General features: G+C 37.4%; 2 protein-coding genes across 3 annotated transcripts; both read right to left on the reverse strand.

The window, feature by feature from the left end:
• Positions 1-1,671: 1,671 nt before the first annotated feature.
• On the reverse strand, positions 1,672-4,934 carry LOC103989399 (purple acid phosphatase 18). The gene is made up of 5 exons (XM_009408226.3): positions 4,713-4,934; positions 3,081-3,749; positions 2,399-2,587; positions 2,222-2,310; positions 1,672-2,105 (listed from the first exon to the last, which is right to left on the reverse strand). The coding sequence occupies exons 1-5, from the start codon at positions 4,884-4,886 to the stop codon at positions 1,886-1,888; spliced, it is 1,341 nt and encodes a 446-aa protein (XP_009406501.2). The 5' UTR covers positions 4,887-4,934; the 3' UTR covers positions 1,672-1,885.
• Positions 4,935-5,555: 621 nt separating this feature from the next.
• LOC135581189 (polyadenylate-binding protein RBP45-like) lies at positions 5,556-15,216 on the reverse strand. Of its 2 annotated transcripts, none has more exons than XM_065114311.1 (8): positions 15,124-15,216; positions 14,620-15,003; positions 13,001-13,478; positions 7,719-7,774; positions 7,512-7,642; positions 7,327-7,423; positions 7,075-7,239; positions 5,556-5,894 (listed from the first exon to the last, which is right to left on the reverse strand). In XM_065114311.1, exons 2-8 carry the CDS (start codon positions 15,001-15,003, stop codon positions 5,892-5,894), a joined length of 1,314 nt encoding a protein of 437 aa, XP_064970383.1. In that variant the 5' UTR covers positions 15,124-15,216; the 3' UTR covers positions 5,556-5,891. The 2 variants fall into 2 exon arrangements, with proteins under 2 accessions (XP_064970383.1, XP_064970384.1); XM_065114312.1 differs by having other exon boundaries at positions 14,620-14,994; positions 15,124-15,199.
• Between the last annotated feature and the right edge of the window lie 204 nt (positions 15,217-15,420).

Raw genomic sequence — 15,420 nt, forward strand, 5'->3', positions numbered from 1 at the left:
TCTCAATTCTTACGAAAATGAGCAAAATCGAGTACACTAGTTCTCTTATTTATTCAGCAGAGGAGCTCTGCATAGGTTTAAATACTCTTTAATAAAACTTAGTGAAAGATAATAATTATCAAATCATCACCAATATTGATTGGTGCTAGCCTAAACTTAACATTTTATAACAGAATGCTAGCCTAAAGTGGAAGTGATATGAACTTACTTGGAGGCGACAACTAAGTAGAAGAGAAATCGAATGAGCAAATTTTGTAGAGGAAAGACCCAAAAACCTTTAAAGTCTACGAGGAGATATTCGTTAAAGCTCTAATAGACATTTATCTAATTCAAGCTACATGAGACATTTGAGAGACTAGCACAAGGAAGGTCTTTTCCTTTATCTGAATGATCTATAGGAACTAACAAAGATAAGCACAATGCGACTGACCCCACACTGGAGTTAGAGTCATTAATGAATTAAAACAACATGTTAGATCAAACTTTGACTACTCAATAACAATGGCGAAGTCAAGCTAAGAGCCAAGAGGCGTATTACAGTCGGAGCAGAAAAAATAAGATTTAGCAAAAGCGAAGAGATACAACATCTGCAAAGGCTTCGACGAGGATGCCAAATGAATAAGCGGGAGAGAATATCATGGACAAAACCATAAACGAGGTATTTGATGTAATGCTCATGTATGTTCGTGTCTTTCAATTTATATTCATGCTTTGCACAACATGTAGAAAACTTGTAGAAAGTTTGATAACTTGAGTTTGGTTAGCTTTTATGGCCATTTCGAGCTTGTAAACGTAGGTTGTGTGCAGTCATCATACAAAGGCAAAACTATCTACAAATAGACCATCCAAGCAGTCATTTTAAGGGTTTTCTAGCTCCATAGAGTAGTGCGGAGGGTCAGCCAGTATAGCACCTAGGACTTACCCGGGTGGCACATAGTTGGATGGGCATTTGAGATAGTATATAGAGTTGGTTTGTTGCATTGTTCTGGAGTAGTGTCACGTGGATACTTGCAGTGTGTTTGTTGAAATAGTTGCTTGTGGATCCCAAGTTAAACGTTTTCTCTGATACATCTTTTCTTTAAGGATCTTAAGAGGTTTCGGAAAGACTAACCCTTTGTAGACGGACACACAAGGGTGCCACACGACTTAGGCAAAACTAACTTTCGTGATAGCTTGTAGCTTCTTCCACTACCGAGCAACTATCTTAAATTGAACCCTTCGCTGTTGCTGCTGCCATTCGCAACTTCCTTCGTTACCGTTGTCTTCTCCTTCCCCACTTTCCACCGTCGATGACACATTTATCCTTTTCTTCTATTATTAATAATTCTTTTCTCCTCTCTAACCACTATTAATAGTAAATAATATACTATTAACACTAGATTGTTAACTAAGTAATCTCTATTTATAGATACAACACAAAGTAATCTCTATTTACTAGATTGATAATATACTTTTTTTTTTTTAATTTTAATACTATTAATTTTTATTTAGTTAATTTAATATCATATTTTTATTTATATAATCATATTTATTAATTATATGATATGTTTTTTATATTTTAATATTTTAGAGCAGACATTGACACTTTTGATGCCAAACACTCTTAAAATCACTGAAGTATGCATCGTAGCAGCAGCAGAGCCCAGAACAAGGCCACTATAGCATGCGACGTGCTAAACCAAATATAGCATTTTTACAACCGAAATTATCATCCTCGGTACCAGCAAAACCAGACTGTAGCCTTTTACATGTAGATGTCGACAAGGGTATTGTTCTACAAGCATCAAATTTCACAGCAGTGAGCTTAGTCTACATAGGTTTTATGATACATATGTACATTAGCGACAAGATGTCTTTTGGTTGTAAATGCTTCAGGGTGTAAATGTTAAGGAGACATCAGAATTTTCCTGTACTCGGGCCTATTCTCATGGATGCATCCAGTGCTAGCTAAAGAGTTGATCCAAACCTCATCTGATTTTACTGATTCATCATCATCATTCCTGTGCCAACTCCAAATTGCATGTGTCGAGTTCACGATCTTCAGTTCACCATGACCAAAGCTTGCTTCTCTGTAAACTGACCACTCTGGCTTTGGGTGATTAAATCTGCAGATTTGGATGCAAAGATAAAACAGAAGATGCATTTGCGGACACAGGTAAACACAAACCCAAGAAATTAGTTCACACTATCTAGTAGCAGGATTCAGAAAGATCTTGTTTACCTATGAGCCAAACCTTCCCTGTTGCCTCCGTCTCCAATGGTTATGTGCAGAGGACCACAAGGATCTAAACCACCATTGTAGACCCGGTCCTGTGGTTTGTATAAGTAGATCAAATGAAGCATATAACAAAGTTATGGCAGTGGATGTAACATAGGATTTCAGGAGGTGCTGGCTTACCATTCTTTCATAAGCATGCACATGGCCAGCAATAAATATATCGACACCAGCAGCATAAAGCAATGGTTCCATTGCAGCCATCATGCTTTTCCCTTCACCTTGATGAGCCCAGTTGCTATTATACCATGGTACGTGCAATAGAACTAGCAGCCACGGTGTCCTTTCCCTGTCTAGTCTAGCAAGATCAGTCTGTAAAATCAAACCAAAGAGAATAGACCCTATGGATCAGAAATCAATATACCTCTTTAGTTAGAATTTAACAGAAGTATGAAAATTATAAAGAAGTATAGGTAGGAAAGACTATGACTACCAGGAAAATACAATAACCAATCTGGGAGAGTAGAAATATTAATTTAAACATACCGAATTACCCATCCAAAATTTAAGTATATGTCTCTTAAAAGTTAGTATTATCACTGTCTCAACAGAATAGAAGACACAATTGGTGGAACCAAACCTGAGATATTTCATGGACATGACACATTGAGAGGAGGAATCATCATGATACAAATTGAAAAAATCAGGCAACTAATTCATTTTATCTTATTCAGATTTCAAAAAATCATTCAAAATAATTAACAAATAATTTGTAACTTGCAACAATTGATGAGGAAAGAAAAAGAAGAAGAGTTGAGCATGAAAACCATTGAACCATGAAGAGGGAAGGAACAGATTAACTGACCTTTAACCAAGCATATTGATCTGAGTTCTCATCATAATCGGAATATGACCCAAGCATGATAATGTGAACACCTGCAACCTCAAATGAGTAATACAGATTGGATGTAGACCCACACTCTTCATATGGCATCTTCCATCTTGCATTATATGCTTGAAATCCAGATTTAAAAAATACTATACTCTCCTTTTCATGGTTTCCTTCTGTTACCATCCATGGTCTAGAGCTGGCAAGTGGCTGCACCAGTGCACCAAAAGAATCCCATAAATGCTGCTGGTAATCAGCATAGGAGAGATCTCCAGGGAGAAGATGCACATCATATTTGCATTGACTTATGTGATCTAGAGTTGATTTTGTCCAGCCTGTTTGCCCAAGATCACCAACTACAGAAAATGTTACTGGAAATTCTGAAGGTGGGGTCATAAACTGGAACTCAGGACCTTGTCCACCGCACCGGTAGAAGTAAGTGGTGCTACTTTCAAGGGGCCCAATAACAACATGATTTATCTTCCCAGAAGAATACAGTAAATATTTGTAAAATGCACTCTCTCCTTGAGACGACGAAGTGTATTCTCCTGGTGAAGTTCCATATTCAACTATTGAACGAGAAAATTCATCATCACTCACCCATGTTATTCGCATGTGCTGTGTTCCTGCCAAAGAAATGTGAACCTGAAAAAGACAAATCGATTGCCAGCTAAATGCCTTTGCCTCAGAAAATATAATGTCATTTGTTATTAAAATTATACTCTATTGTTTCAAAGAGGATGTTGCTAACATACAACTACATATAACATGTAGAATTGAAGAATATGTTGTAAAAAGGATGATTTTTATTCACTGAGGTGATGAATATTTATACAGGTTTTGAGGGAGAGATTTCCCTCAATCAACCACTCAAATCACGCCATCAGATCAGCTATTCAAATCTGTGATTAATTCTTAGTTGAAATTATTTAACTTTTGATTTATGGAAACTAAGTATTTTTGGATGGAATTATTCAACTTTTGGTCAAACCATTAACTTCAAGGTTTTACTCTATGTTTTCTGATCAATTTTGTTTGCATATTTACGGAATATCTAATACCACTTTAGTGCGCGCAATAACATACGAGTGATGCATTAACGTGTGCATAAGAAAACATCATATCTATTTTATTAATGCCTAGAGCATGTAGACATTGCAATTTAAAAGCAACTTTGTACACGCATGTATTTCTCAGACCCTTGCAGTTTCAATTTGCACAATTCACCAGAAAAATTTTGGTCCTTCAATTCTTAAGCAGCTCTTGAATCGGCTTTCCCTCCCTCCGCTCGGCCATCCCAATCCTATAATTCAATAGACATAAAAAGACTCCGTCTTTGACTTTTTAAGCAGTTCTCGAGTAAGTTTCCCTTCGATATCATATCTCTGAGAACCCGAACAATGCAAGAATCGAATTCTACTTCAGAAGAATTTAACAGAATCTTCAGTAAGAATCCCGATCCAGAAGGAGAAAGAAAGAGTCAAGGAGGCCAGGCAACAGCAGCAGCAGATCCGAACAGCTAAAAATCATAATCCCAATAGCTCAACCAGAAGAGAGAGAGAGAGAGAGAGAGAGAGAGAGAGAGAAACCGGTAGTTGACACGATCACCTGCTGTGGATCGGAAGAACGCTTGGGCCTCGACGGGAGACTTAGGGTTTTCCGAGGCAACGGCCGGACGTAGTCCTCCCCGCTCCCGCCTGCGATCACCGTCGAAGATGGAAGAGGGGAAGAGAGGAAGAAGAGGAAGAGAAGAATCGTAGCCCGTGTCGCTCTCAGCCCCATCTGATCCTCTCCTTTGTCTTCTCCTCTTCGCGTCTCTCTCTCCTCCTTTATAATAAATGCGTATCGCTAATAAAACAATTTAAATTCCATCTTTTGGAGCGACGAGTACCGGACAATAGCGAAGTAGTGCAGGTGCAATGCACGTGAACATCCTTCCACCGGAGCCTTATGAACTAGTGCACGCGGTACGCACGTGCTTCTCTGAGGAGACACGACAGGACAAATCCTCTGTGAAAGCTGTGCTTGAAATGAATTAAAATTTTATGAATTATTAAAATAACAAACATAAATTATTAGTCTGAAATGAATTCCATCAATTTATAAATTAAAAAGTGTTAATCCATAGTTTTCATTATATTCCATGTTTAAATTAAACTAATTAAAACCTGCACTGTTATCAGTTTTATTTCATTCTAAGATACATTGTACTCGAACATAATAATATTTTAAGACGTACTTGCAACAATGTCTTAGATTCACAGAGGAATTCCTAGAGAGAATTGAGATGGATGCTGTAATAATACCTATCCAATTTTCGTGGTGTCAAATCAATCCTGAACAAACGATGATGCCCTCTCTGCAGAAGACATCAAGCTCACCGCAGATTTCACCCGCGGGAAACAAAGCCTGTTTCTGCTCAATATCACAGTTATATAATACATGGGCAAATTATGATCAAACAAAGCAATCATATCATTACTAGATGGTCCACGACATAACAAATATTAGTTCAGATTTGGAAAGACTACTTAACAGTTAAAATGTCATGAAAAATGGCAGCAAAGCAAGCAACATAGTCTCAACACTACAGATATCAAACGCCTGGGACGAAGTAACGTAACTCAAACAAACAACTGCTGCTCTTTGGGAAGAGAAACCTACGGAGTAATGGACATGACCAACGAGCTTTTTCAACGGATGCACGGTTAAATCTTTCATGTTCAGGAGCTGTGGAAACTGCTTGCCATTACCATATACTGCGCACCTCTTCAGGTCTCTACCAACTCACTGCACAGTAATATTGACATGTTACTCAGTATACTTGGGAACATAACAAGCAAGGAAAATGCCACACGGAGATCAAGATACAGAGTTATTGAAAAGGCCTATTGCTAAACTACAACTTGTTCTTTTGTTTTTAAGGTGATGCCACTGTATATAAGCCAATACCCATCATGGCTTTGTCCTAAGGATATACAATTTCCACAATGGCATGATCACTCTTGATCACCCTCATCGATTTAAAGGATTTAGAAATTTCACTTATTTATCAATTAATTAATGAATCTTGATTATTATAATTTTATTTAGTCTTGATTACATATCACATTGATGTTCAATATGTGATACATTTGACCGTCCACATGCAACTACCACCCTGTAGAACATTGTCTACTACTAATAGATTTGGCACAATTGAATTTTTAACAATAAAAAGATAAAACTGCTCAGTGTTTCTGATCTCAGCAGAAAATGAAGTCGAACAGTACGAAAACTGAACTAAATCAAGCCCAAAAAAAGGCAGTTTGATTATTCAATTTGTCTATTTCAAGATATTTTCCTTGAGAGAATGAATGGAGGCAGCAAACAAGATACTAGTACTATAGCACGCTGGTGAAGATGATATCAGATCAGCAACCATATGCAAACAAAGATTGGCTTGTGAATCTGAAATTACTACGCATAATAGAGGTGGGAAAAGTAGAATTCCAATTAGACTGGGCGAGAAAGAGAGACGAGAAAAAAGTAACAGCATGTTTTCATAACAGATTGTTCAAATTAGCAGATTGACCTAATAGGTTGAGTCCAAGGAGAAAAAACAGATAGGATCTGCAGTATGCAACTTGATCTAGATGGCCGAGAACCACAATTATGAAGAGTCCCATATATGGCTGAGAATACCTTGCACCTCAAGTTGGCAAGCAAAAAAGGGAAAGCAACTGTTGCCATTTTTATCACAAGCTGATCAGCAAGCTCAATGTTGACTCGTCATACCAAAGTTCATTACCCAGGATTATGTCTAGTTTGTGCACAACACAACAGTTCTAACATCAGAAGTTCCTATTTTCAATAATGCTACGAAAATTAAAAGAATTATATTAGGTTCATCAACAGTCATACCATATAATATGAATTATATTTTCAATTCCTATTTTCAGCAAAACTAATGTCATCAACAGTCTGTTACCTGAGGTGGCTGCTGTGGCGGCTGCTGCTGCTGATAGTTTCCATATCCTGGATATGTTGCATAAGCATACATATTAGGATCTTGAGGTGGGGCATATCCATAGGCATCATAGCTTTGGGTGTACCCATAGTAGTTCCCATTCCACTGGTTGGGATCCTGCTGTGGCTGATAACAAAAGAGAATTAAGTTTAATGAATGCTCAGCTTTGAGAGAGAAAAAAAAAGATCTGTTAAGAAGGTAAGCATAGCTAACCTGTTTATTTGTAGGACTACGTCCCCATGAGAGCCGAACATTTTGTCCACCCAACAAGGTCCCATTCAGCATCTGCAAAGCCTCCTCAGCATTGGCCCTGAAAAAATCAATTAAGAATATTCAAAAGAATCATCAAAACTTACAGAGCTATCCATCCCGTCAGTGTTTTTAATTCATGAACCAACCTGTTACCAAACTGAACAAACCCACATCGCTTGCCTACAGGTATTTTTATGTAAACTATTTCTCCATATGGGCTAAAAACCTGCCGCAAATGTTCATCCGTAACATTTGGATCCAGTCCGCCAACAAATATCTGTGAGCCAGATAGCAAATTGCAAAATCACAATACCATCACTACATATATGTAGAAAGCTAAACTAAGTACCCACAGTGGTATTATTTGGATCATTCTCAGATTCAGCACCTTGTGTGGTCTGGTAGGAAGCTGCAAAAACAGCATAAATAACTTTGTAAATTGATTCTAGTCATGAAAAGTTTTATTGATGAAAAACAAAAGGAAAGAAAAAAAAGTTTGAAGGAAAGCTAATCTACCCAACACAACTTATGATTCGGAATGCAAATACCACAACCAATCCGCTTTAGTATTCACATGTACTCATAGATGAATGTCTAGTTTGGCTCATTTATAAAAAGCTTGGTTAATGATATTCTTATCATGGTCTTGAGGATCAGCACTCAGCATCTCCTAATATGGTTAGCTAATCTTAACCAGGTAAATCACAAAAAGCCCTGATAAAGTATCTGTCAAGTCAGAATCGCATTGGAAATCAGTGACCATTGATACTGACCAATCCCAGCCCGACTATAACCGAAAAGATTCAGAAATCTGATCCAATCTGGCCCAAACAAAATCCTAAGTTGTAACTTTGTCCTGGCAGATTGATCCTCAAAGATTTTCTTAGAAATTTAGAACTCATATTAGGTCAAAATTCATTTCAAATAAAAATTCAAAAAAGCACACAAAAAGTGTTTTCCAGTAAAATATCGTGCATAAAATAGTTCTTGACAAGCTTGAGAACAGGGATCAGCATTAACTCAATATCGAGAACGTTGTTGCAACTTACTTGAAATTGTCAAATCCCCGAGGACGAAGATACATGATAAATGTTCAGAATGTCATTACCTTAACAGCAATTAGCTAGAGCAAATAACAAACAATTATACTTTTTTATAAAATATAATCCAAGTGCACCATCAGATGCTCGACCTTTATGCCTATATTATTTAGTGATGTTGGATGTACATGATGGCAGGGTTCTCAATTTCGATGTGTACCGTCCGGTACGAACAATATGTACTAATCCGAGAGGATACCGGTACGCGGACGATCCTCTACCGGGCAGTACCAGTGTTTTGACTGGTACCAAGGCATATCGACTGGTATCGAGGAGTACCGACCAGTATCGTCTCGGATTTCGACCGTTACCGAGGCATACCGATCAGTACGCTCTGGCATGATAGGTGCAGGTATTTTTAAGGTTCTAGGGTGTACCATCGATACGCCCTAACGTACCGACGGTATATACCGGTACATACCGTACCGAACAGAGCTCAGTACGCTTATATAATAATCAGATGCATGTGACTAGCATCTAATTATTGTATAAGCTATATTACATGGTTATGTATTTGTCCTATTGTGATTCCTTATTTGTCACTGAAAAAAAGATTTATAAAGGTGTATACCTTGATTTTGAAGATTATATGGCCTAGATCCCTACTCAACATAATTGCTAAATTACATTTTATTTTATTCAGAGTGACCTTCTGATGGAGATAAACATAAGGCTTGGGTGGAAAAAGCTATCCCTTCAGTTCAGTATTTATGATTCTTAGACTTGCATAGTCTTTTATCAGACAATTGGTTTCTAATAAGTGATACTCATGGAACTGACATCATAGAATTGAATTGACACTAAGCCAGAGATAAATTTAACAGAATATAACATATGAATCTCATTCATACCATGTCCAATAAGTACCAACTAGAAAAAACATTCAAATATTATGCATGCCAAAATTTCAATAGGTAAACAAAATAAGGATGTACATTCAAATATTATGCATGTACATTAAAAAGGTTAATGTGTACACAAGGATATGCCTTATATAGACTCATAGTACCACAAAGTTGCATATCTCCAAAGGTTGCTCAATTTAAGCTATAACAATCAGGACAGACCAGAAAACATAAATTTTGCACCTGTTCGGAAAAAGTAAAAAAGTTTAATTGAAAAGAATGAATAGATTAATATTACAATTGTATTCCCCTCCTAGATGAGGTATTTAATTTTACTTTTACAATTGTGCATCTTTTGACAATCACATCATAGTTTTGACCTTATTATACCAAGATTATAACCTATCTAGAAATGCAATCAAATTGTCCAATTGTAAAAGATAAGAGGAAAAAGAATGAAGCATTTATAAGAAAATATTATGAAAACCTTGCTAGATGATCTTAAATAGACTCAATTGGACATCCAGGTTGATATACAAGTATACAACAATACCCTAGTTTTCTCTTCTATAAAATACAGTGAATACAGCCAAGCACAGAAGATTAATGAACTTTTAGAATATTTATGAAATAATGTTATGAATATAATAACTAATTATTTTGCAAGAAATTTTTTTTGCAAAGGGGAAGTGGCAATGGCGCCATTAAAATATACTTTAAAATTTTCAAAGAGTCAATATTGGTTTTGGTATTTGATTGACCAGTAAAGTACTGGTAAAAAAAGCAGCAATCAGACCTGTACTGGACAATATTACAGTAAACAAGTGATAAATAATAATAACTGACAAGTATGGTCTAATTTGTGTCATTGATTGGACCGATAAATAAGTTTGTAATGTGGGTATAACTAACATCTAAAAAATATTCTATGGTTGCACTGCTGTCATTATATTTTGTATACCATAGAAGAACGGAGTTAGCAAAAAACTGGTTGCATAAGAGATTAAAAAAGTAAATATACCTGACTTCAAGCTTTGGTTGTGGCAATATGTGCTACCGGGAGAGTAAAACAAACAAGATTATATTGATGAAAAGATAACAACAAGGATATGCTTGCGATATAAAATCATTACTCCTTTGTAAAGCAGTGTTATCAATGGGTGCTCACCTAGGTGCCCAGGCGAGGTCCGAGTGCCTTTCATATATTATAGGCAGGCTTTTACTCGGGCAACACCTAAGCGTGCATCCGAGCTTGATCACTAGATGGCCTAAAGCACGTGCTCGAGTATGATCACACCTAAGTTAAAGCTCGATTAGATTCAATCAGGTAAGTGATTTAATACCGTATAACCCCCAAACCCTTTGTGTGACTCTCTCCCTCTCTCTCTCGTAAGAAACCCTAGGCATTCCGAGTCTCCTCTCTATTGTGAGCAACTCGACCGACGACTTGAATGATTGACTCTCCTACAATGGCGGTAGTGCAGCAAGATGCCTCCTTCCCACAATGGCGAGTCTTAGCTCTCTCTCTCTTGCTCCCTTGACCCCTCTCTCTCCCTCTATTTGGTGGTGCAAAGACCCCCTCCTCCCTCTTCTCACTCGCAATGCCCCCACCCTCCCGAAATTAGCTTGCTTTCTATCTCCCTCTTCCCCTGTATTCTCTATCCCAGCATCCCCCCAAATTGAGAGGCAACTCCTGCTCACATATGTGCTTCCACATAGCCCTCACTCACACCCATGGGCAGAGGCGACAACCCTCTCCCTTTCTAATGGCATCCCCTCCCTCTTTCTTTCGGGGTTTGCCTCTCTCCCTTTACTTTCAACGACCCTCTCTGCCTTTATATTTCTTTTGGCGATCCCTCCTCACCTCCAGTTCCTGTTGCCCGCTGTTAGCCCAAGCCCTTTCATCACCCTCAATTAGTATTTGTACTTGCTAATTTTAATGTTAATTTTTGCTATAATTTTGAAACATGTTGATTTTGATGTTAATCTTCTTTTGTTTTGTTATTTTGTTATTTTGTTATTAGACTCAAACAATTCAGTACTTTAATGTTTTGTAGATGGTTAAATAAATGTCATTCAGTATTTAATGGTTATAATTTGAATATGAAATTACATGGAACTCATATATTGTCTTACTTTCTTCTTAATAATATTTTTATTATTTTTTATATTGGTGAGTGCTTAGTGCCAAGGCATTTTGGAACCTTGGAGCCTTTTTGCGCCTAGATCCTTTGATAAGGCTGTTGTAGAGTATGACTATCGAACATGTTTTAGAGTTTAGACCACCTCCAATGTATGATTTCCCCATTATTGATAGCTAAAACACAGATTTCAAGATCAAAGGAAGATCTTTCTTGACCTAAAAAAGAAGTGTACAAGATAACACAACAATTATTAGTTACAATCCTTGGCATAACACCAAGTCATTTTAGCTAAAAGAATGAAAAATATGAATCACGAATTTGACTAATAGAGAACAGTATATACAAGCTGTTGAACTAATGATTATGGCATTTGCTACCGTCCCTAAAAGTAGTCATCATTCTAACTAAAAAGTAAAAACCACTGCTACCAAGTGAAAGACAACACAATAACTATCAATATTTCAACAGTAAGCCAACAATCAAACATAGCTTCATATGGAATATGGATGCTAGCAATTCAAATCTCAGCATAGGCTCCAAGGAACTTGTTAACATTGGATAAACATCGTTTACCAAGCTGATCTTGCATTAAACGCATCAACACAAGCACTATTTTGAGAGAGGGGAAAAAAAACAACCATCACATGGTAACAACCCTAACCCAGATACAACCAAGGAGACCACATCCAGGCAACAGAACTATAATCAGCATCGTAAGCTCTGGAACTTAGAAGAAGAAAACCAACTAAAAGAGGTTGATATTTCTTCTTACGGCAGAATAGAAAGGAATGTGAATACCAATTAAAAATCTGAAGATAGTATAGGAATAGAATCATGCAAATTTCAGCGAAAAGAACAGAAAGACAAGTTTTGATCTACAAGATGCTTATAGCTGTAACCGGATGAAGGTTTCAACCAAATGATAAAAGGAAATCAAAACTGATGGTAATATAACTTGACTGATAGGTACAAATGCAAGAAAATGAAGGAACCACAATGGAAAAATAAGTGGGAGGTTGAAAAATGAGATTAAAGAGAGCTTCTGTAAAGTAATTAAAAAATAAAATAAATGTAGCAAACTATGCCACAAGAAAAGGACGAACCAAATAACAACATAATCAAAGCACTGACCTAACTGGGGCCACCACTACAGGAGATATGCATCTCAGCTGAAGTCAGTTCCAAGCCCTAAATGAATATAAGAATGAAATCCTGCTTAGAGACCACATGAGGTTTCTATAAGTGTTCTTCACTAATAACCATGTTTCAACGAGCCCAATTTGACAAAGGAAACATCGGCCAAAGCAACACCCTCATCTTGAAAACTATGATTGAAAAATAAAAAAAAACTTAATATTTAATTTATCTGATTCCACTATCACACCGATCATTCAACTGATACAATTAACAACAAATTAGCTCTATATGCAACCAACTGAACAAGAGGAAACTTAGATATAAGATACCTGCAGAACTCCATATAAGCAGCACATAAAAAAAAGCACATATGATATCAAAATTACAGGAACATTGCATAGAGGCATACCATTTGAAGGATACTGTTGTTGTGTACCCAAAGACTTCTTATCGGCAGCTGGACCAATCCGCATGGGTCTTGTTGAACAGTAAACTCCATTCATTTCAGTCATGGCTCTTGTTTGTTCATTCGGATCTCCAAATTTAACAAAGCCATAACCTTTGGAGCGCCCAGTCAGTCTGTCAGTGACAACTTTGGCACCCTTAACAGATGAGTAATGATTCTTGAATGTCTCTTGCAACAAATAGTCAGTGACATCTGCAGCCAAGTCCCCAACAAAAATTGTATAATCGACACCATCGCCACGTCTCTCACCTGCTCCACATGTTGCCCAATTCAGTCTGAAAGCTTGTTCTGTATTAGGCATCACTTGACCGTTATAAGTTTGAAGAATTCGATCTGCACCAGCATGAGATACAAACTCAAGAAAACCATAACCCTCCGATTGCCCACTCTGCTTATTGCGGATAATTTTAACTGAAACCACCTGCATCATTAATTACATGAATCAGAAAGACCAAAGCATTAAGCAGAAACTAATAGTGTGGCACAGACCCAGACAAGAATAAGAATTGGAGGTATATCAGAGTGCCTAACTCACAACATATTAAACAAAGACCAAACTAATATCTCACAGGAAAAAAGTCTATTGTTGCCAAAACATAAATATTAGAAAATATGCACTTGAACTGCCTGAACAAAAGAGGATTAGTAATCTTGTTACAGCATTTAATATTAAAAGTTCTACAACATTTTGATAGTTGAAGTAGCACTTAGATTTTCGTTCAAACCTATGTCTGAGCAAACTAGGTAAAGTGATAACTATGTACATGCTATTGTCCACAATCATAATTCAAGTGTCAAACCTAAGCTTGTTGGCCTAAGGCCCTAGGCAAGATTCAACCAGTGCCAACTCAGTGCATATGGCATACAATCCCTAATTTCATTAATGTTGATTTGGGTTTCTATGTCCTTCCTATAGCTTCATTTTTGAGTCACCAACACTTTAAATTTGATCTAAATACTGATGCAACACTGGACATTGGTATCTATGTAGTGTTCAGTAAATGCATAAAGTTAATCCAGTGCTTTGTGTCCTTTTGAGTGCTTTAGTTAGTGATCAGAATGCTTAAAGCAACTATAGAAATGCAATTCGTTCATTATTAAGTTAGGGAATAGAGAAGAGACCATATTAATTTTCTAAACGTTGCTGCATAAGTAAATCATTGATAAGACTTGCACGCTCCAAAGAGGAACCTCATGATGTAGTTACTTAAAAAAGAAGCTTCCACTTACCCTGCTAACGGAACCCACTGTCAACTAGAAGAAAAGGACTCCAGACATTAGCCTACCATTTTAAGTTGGAACACTTGGACATAGTCAAGCTGATCTCAGTTATCCACAAAGTAGTAACGACTTCAAAACAAAAATAAAACAAAGAACGCATGTTTTATCAGCGAGGGAAGGGAACTTGCTCCCTTCTCTTTTCATAAAAGCAATTCATCAACATGCCATTAATCTGGCTATTAAGATCAAAGAAATCCACATAACACTGTTGAAAATTAAAAAAAACCCAGAGAAATCGAGAAAAAAAAAACTCATATGGAAAAAAAGATAAAGATAGATACCTCTCCAGTATGAGCAAAGCAGCTGTAAAGATAGTTCTCATCCATCCAGAACTGCAGTCCCCCGATCCAGAGCGTGCGGATTTCATCTGCCGACGCTGGTTGCGGCACCAAAGGCTGGGCTGCGGCCGGCGCTGGCGCCGCCTGGTATTGCATCTGGGGGGGCGGCATCAGATTCGGAGCCTGGTACTGCTGCTGGGGCTGCGGCATCGTCTGGGAGACCGGGGGGGGAACCTGGGAGGGCTGCTGGTTCCACATCGGCGGAGCCGGGGCAGCCTGGTAGTACTGTGGTTGCGGGGGCGGCGGTGGCATCATCATCCACTGCTGCTGCTGCGGCTGCTGGTCCATCGGAGAGGGTTGCACCATCCCGCCGGCAGGCTGCATCATCTTGGAACCAAAACAAACAAAAGGTCAATTTTTCCGAATCCTGTCTCTGATATCATAGGATAAACAGCGACCGAAGGAGATCAAGCCACTGAAGATTTAAGATTTGGATAGAACCCTAACCCTAGAAATGGGAGGAAACGGAATAGGGTACGGGCAGAAACGGGGTCGGAGAAAACCCTGACCCAAAAAGAAAGGATACAAGGAGGGCAGGTGTGTGTGTATATATATATATATATATATATATATATATATATATATATATATATATATATATATATATATATATATATATATATATATATATACACGACGATTTTTTTTAAAAAATATTTATATTTTGAGTATTTTCCGAAAGTATATCCTCTTTTATTTCTTTTTCCAAACAATATCTCTAATTTAAAAAAATCTAAAATATAC

The sequence above is a fragment of the Musa acuminata genome, chromosome BXJ2-6, assembly GCF_036884655.1.
Source record: "Musa acuminata AAA Group cultivar baxijiao chromosome BXJ2-6, Cavendish_Baxijiao_AAA, whole genome shotgun sequence".
Lineage (NCBI taxonomy): Eukaryota > Viridiplantae > Streptophyta > Magnoliopsida > Zingiberales > Musaceae > Musa > Musa acuminata.

Excerpts from the sequence above, each read along its gene's own strand:
- LOC135581189 (XM_065114311.1), bottom strand. The coding sequence starts at position 15,003 with ATGATGCAGCCTGCCGGCGGGATGGTGCAACCCTCTCCGATGGACCAG. Across the intron at positions 13,479-14,619 it reads GCTTTGCTCATACTGGAGAG|GTGGTTTCAGTTAAAATTAT; the intron begins GTATCTATCTTT and ends TTAATGATGCAG. Across the intron at positions 7,424-7,511 it reads TTTGTTCAGTTTGGTAACAG|GGCCAATGCTGAGGAGGCTT; the intron begins GTTGGTTCATGA and ends TGATTTTTTCAG.
- LOC103989399 (XM_009408226.3), bottom strand. The coding sequence starts at position 4,886 with ATGGGGCTGAGAGCGACACGGGCTACGATTCTTCTCTTCCTCTTCTTC. Across the intron at positions 2,588-3,080 it reads ATCAATATGCTTGGTTAAAG|ACTGATCTTGCTAGACTAGA; the intron begins GTCAGTTAATCT and ends TTGATTTTACAG. Across the intron at positions 2,106-2,221 it reads AGGGAAGGTTTGGCTCATAG|ATTTAATCACCCAAAGCCAG; the intron begins GTAAACAAGATC and ends CCAAATCTGCAG.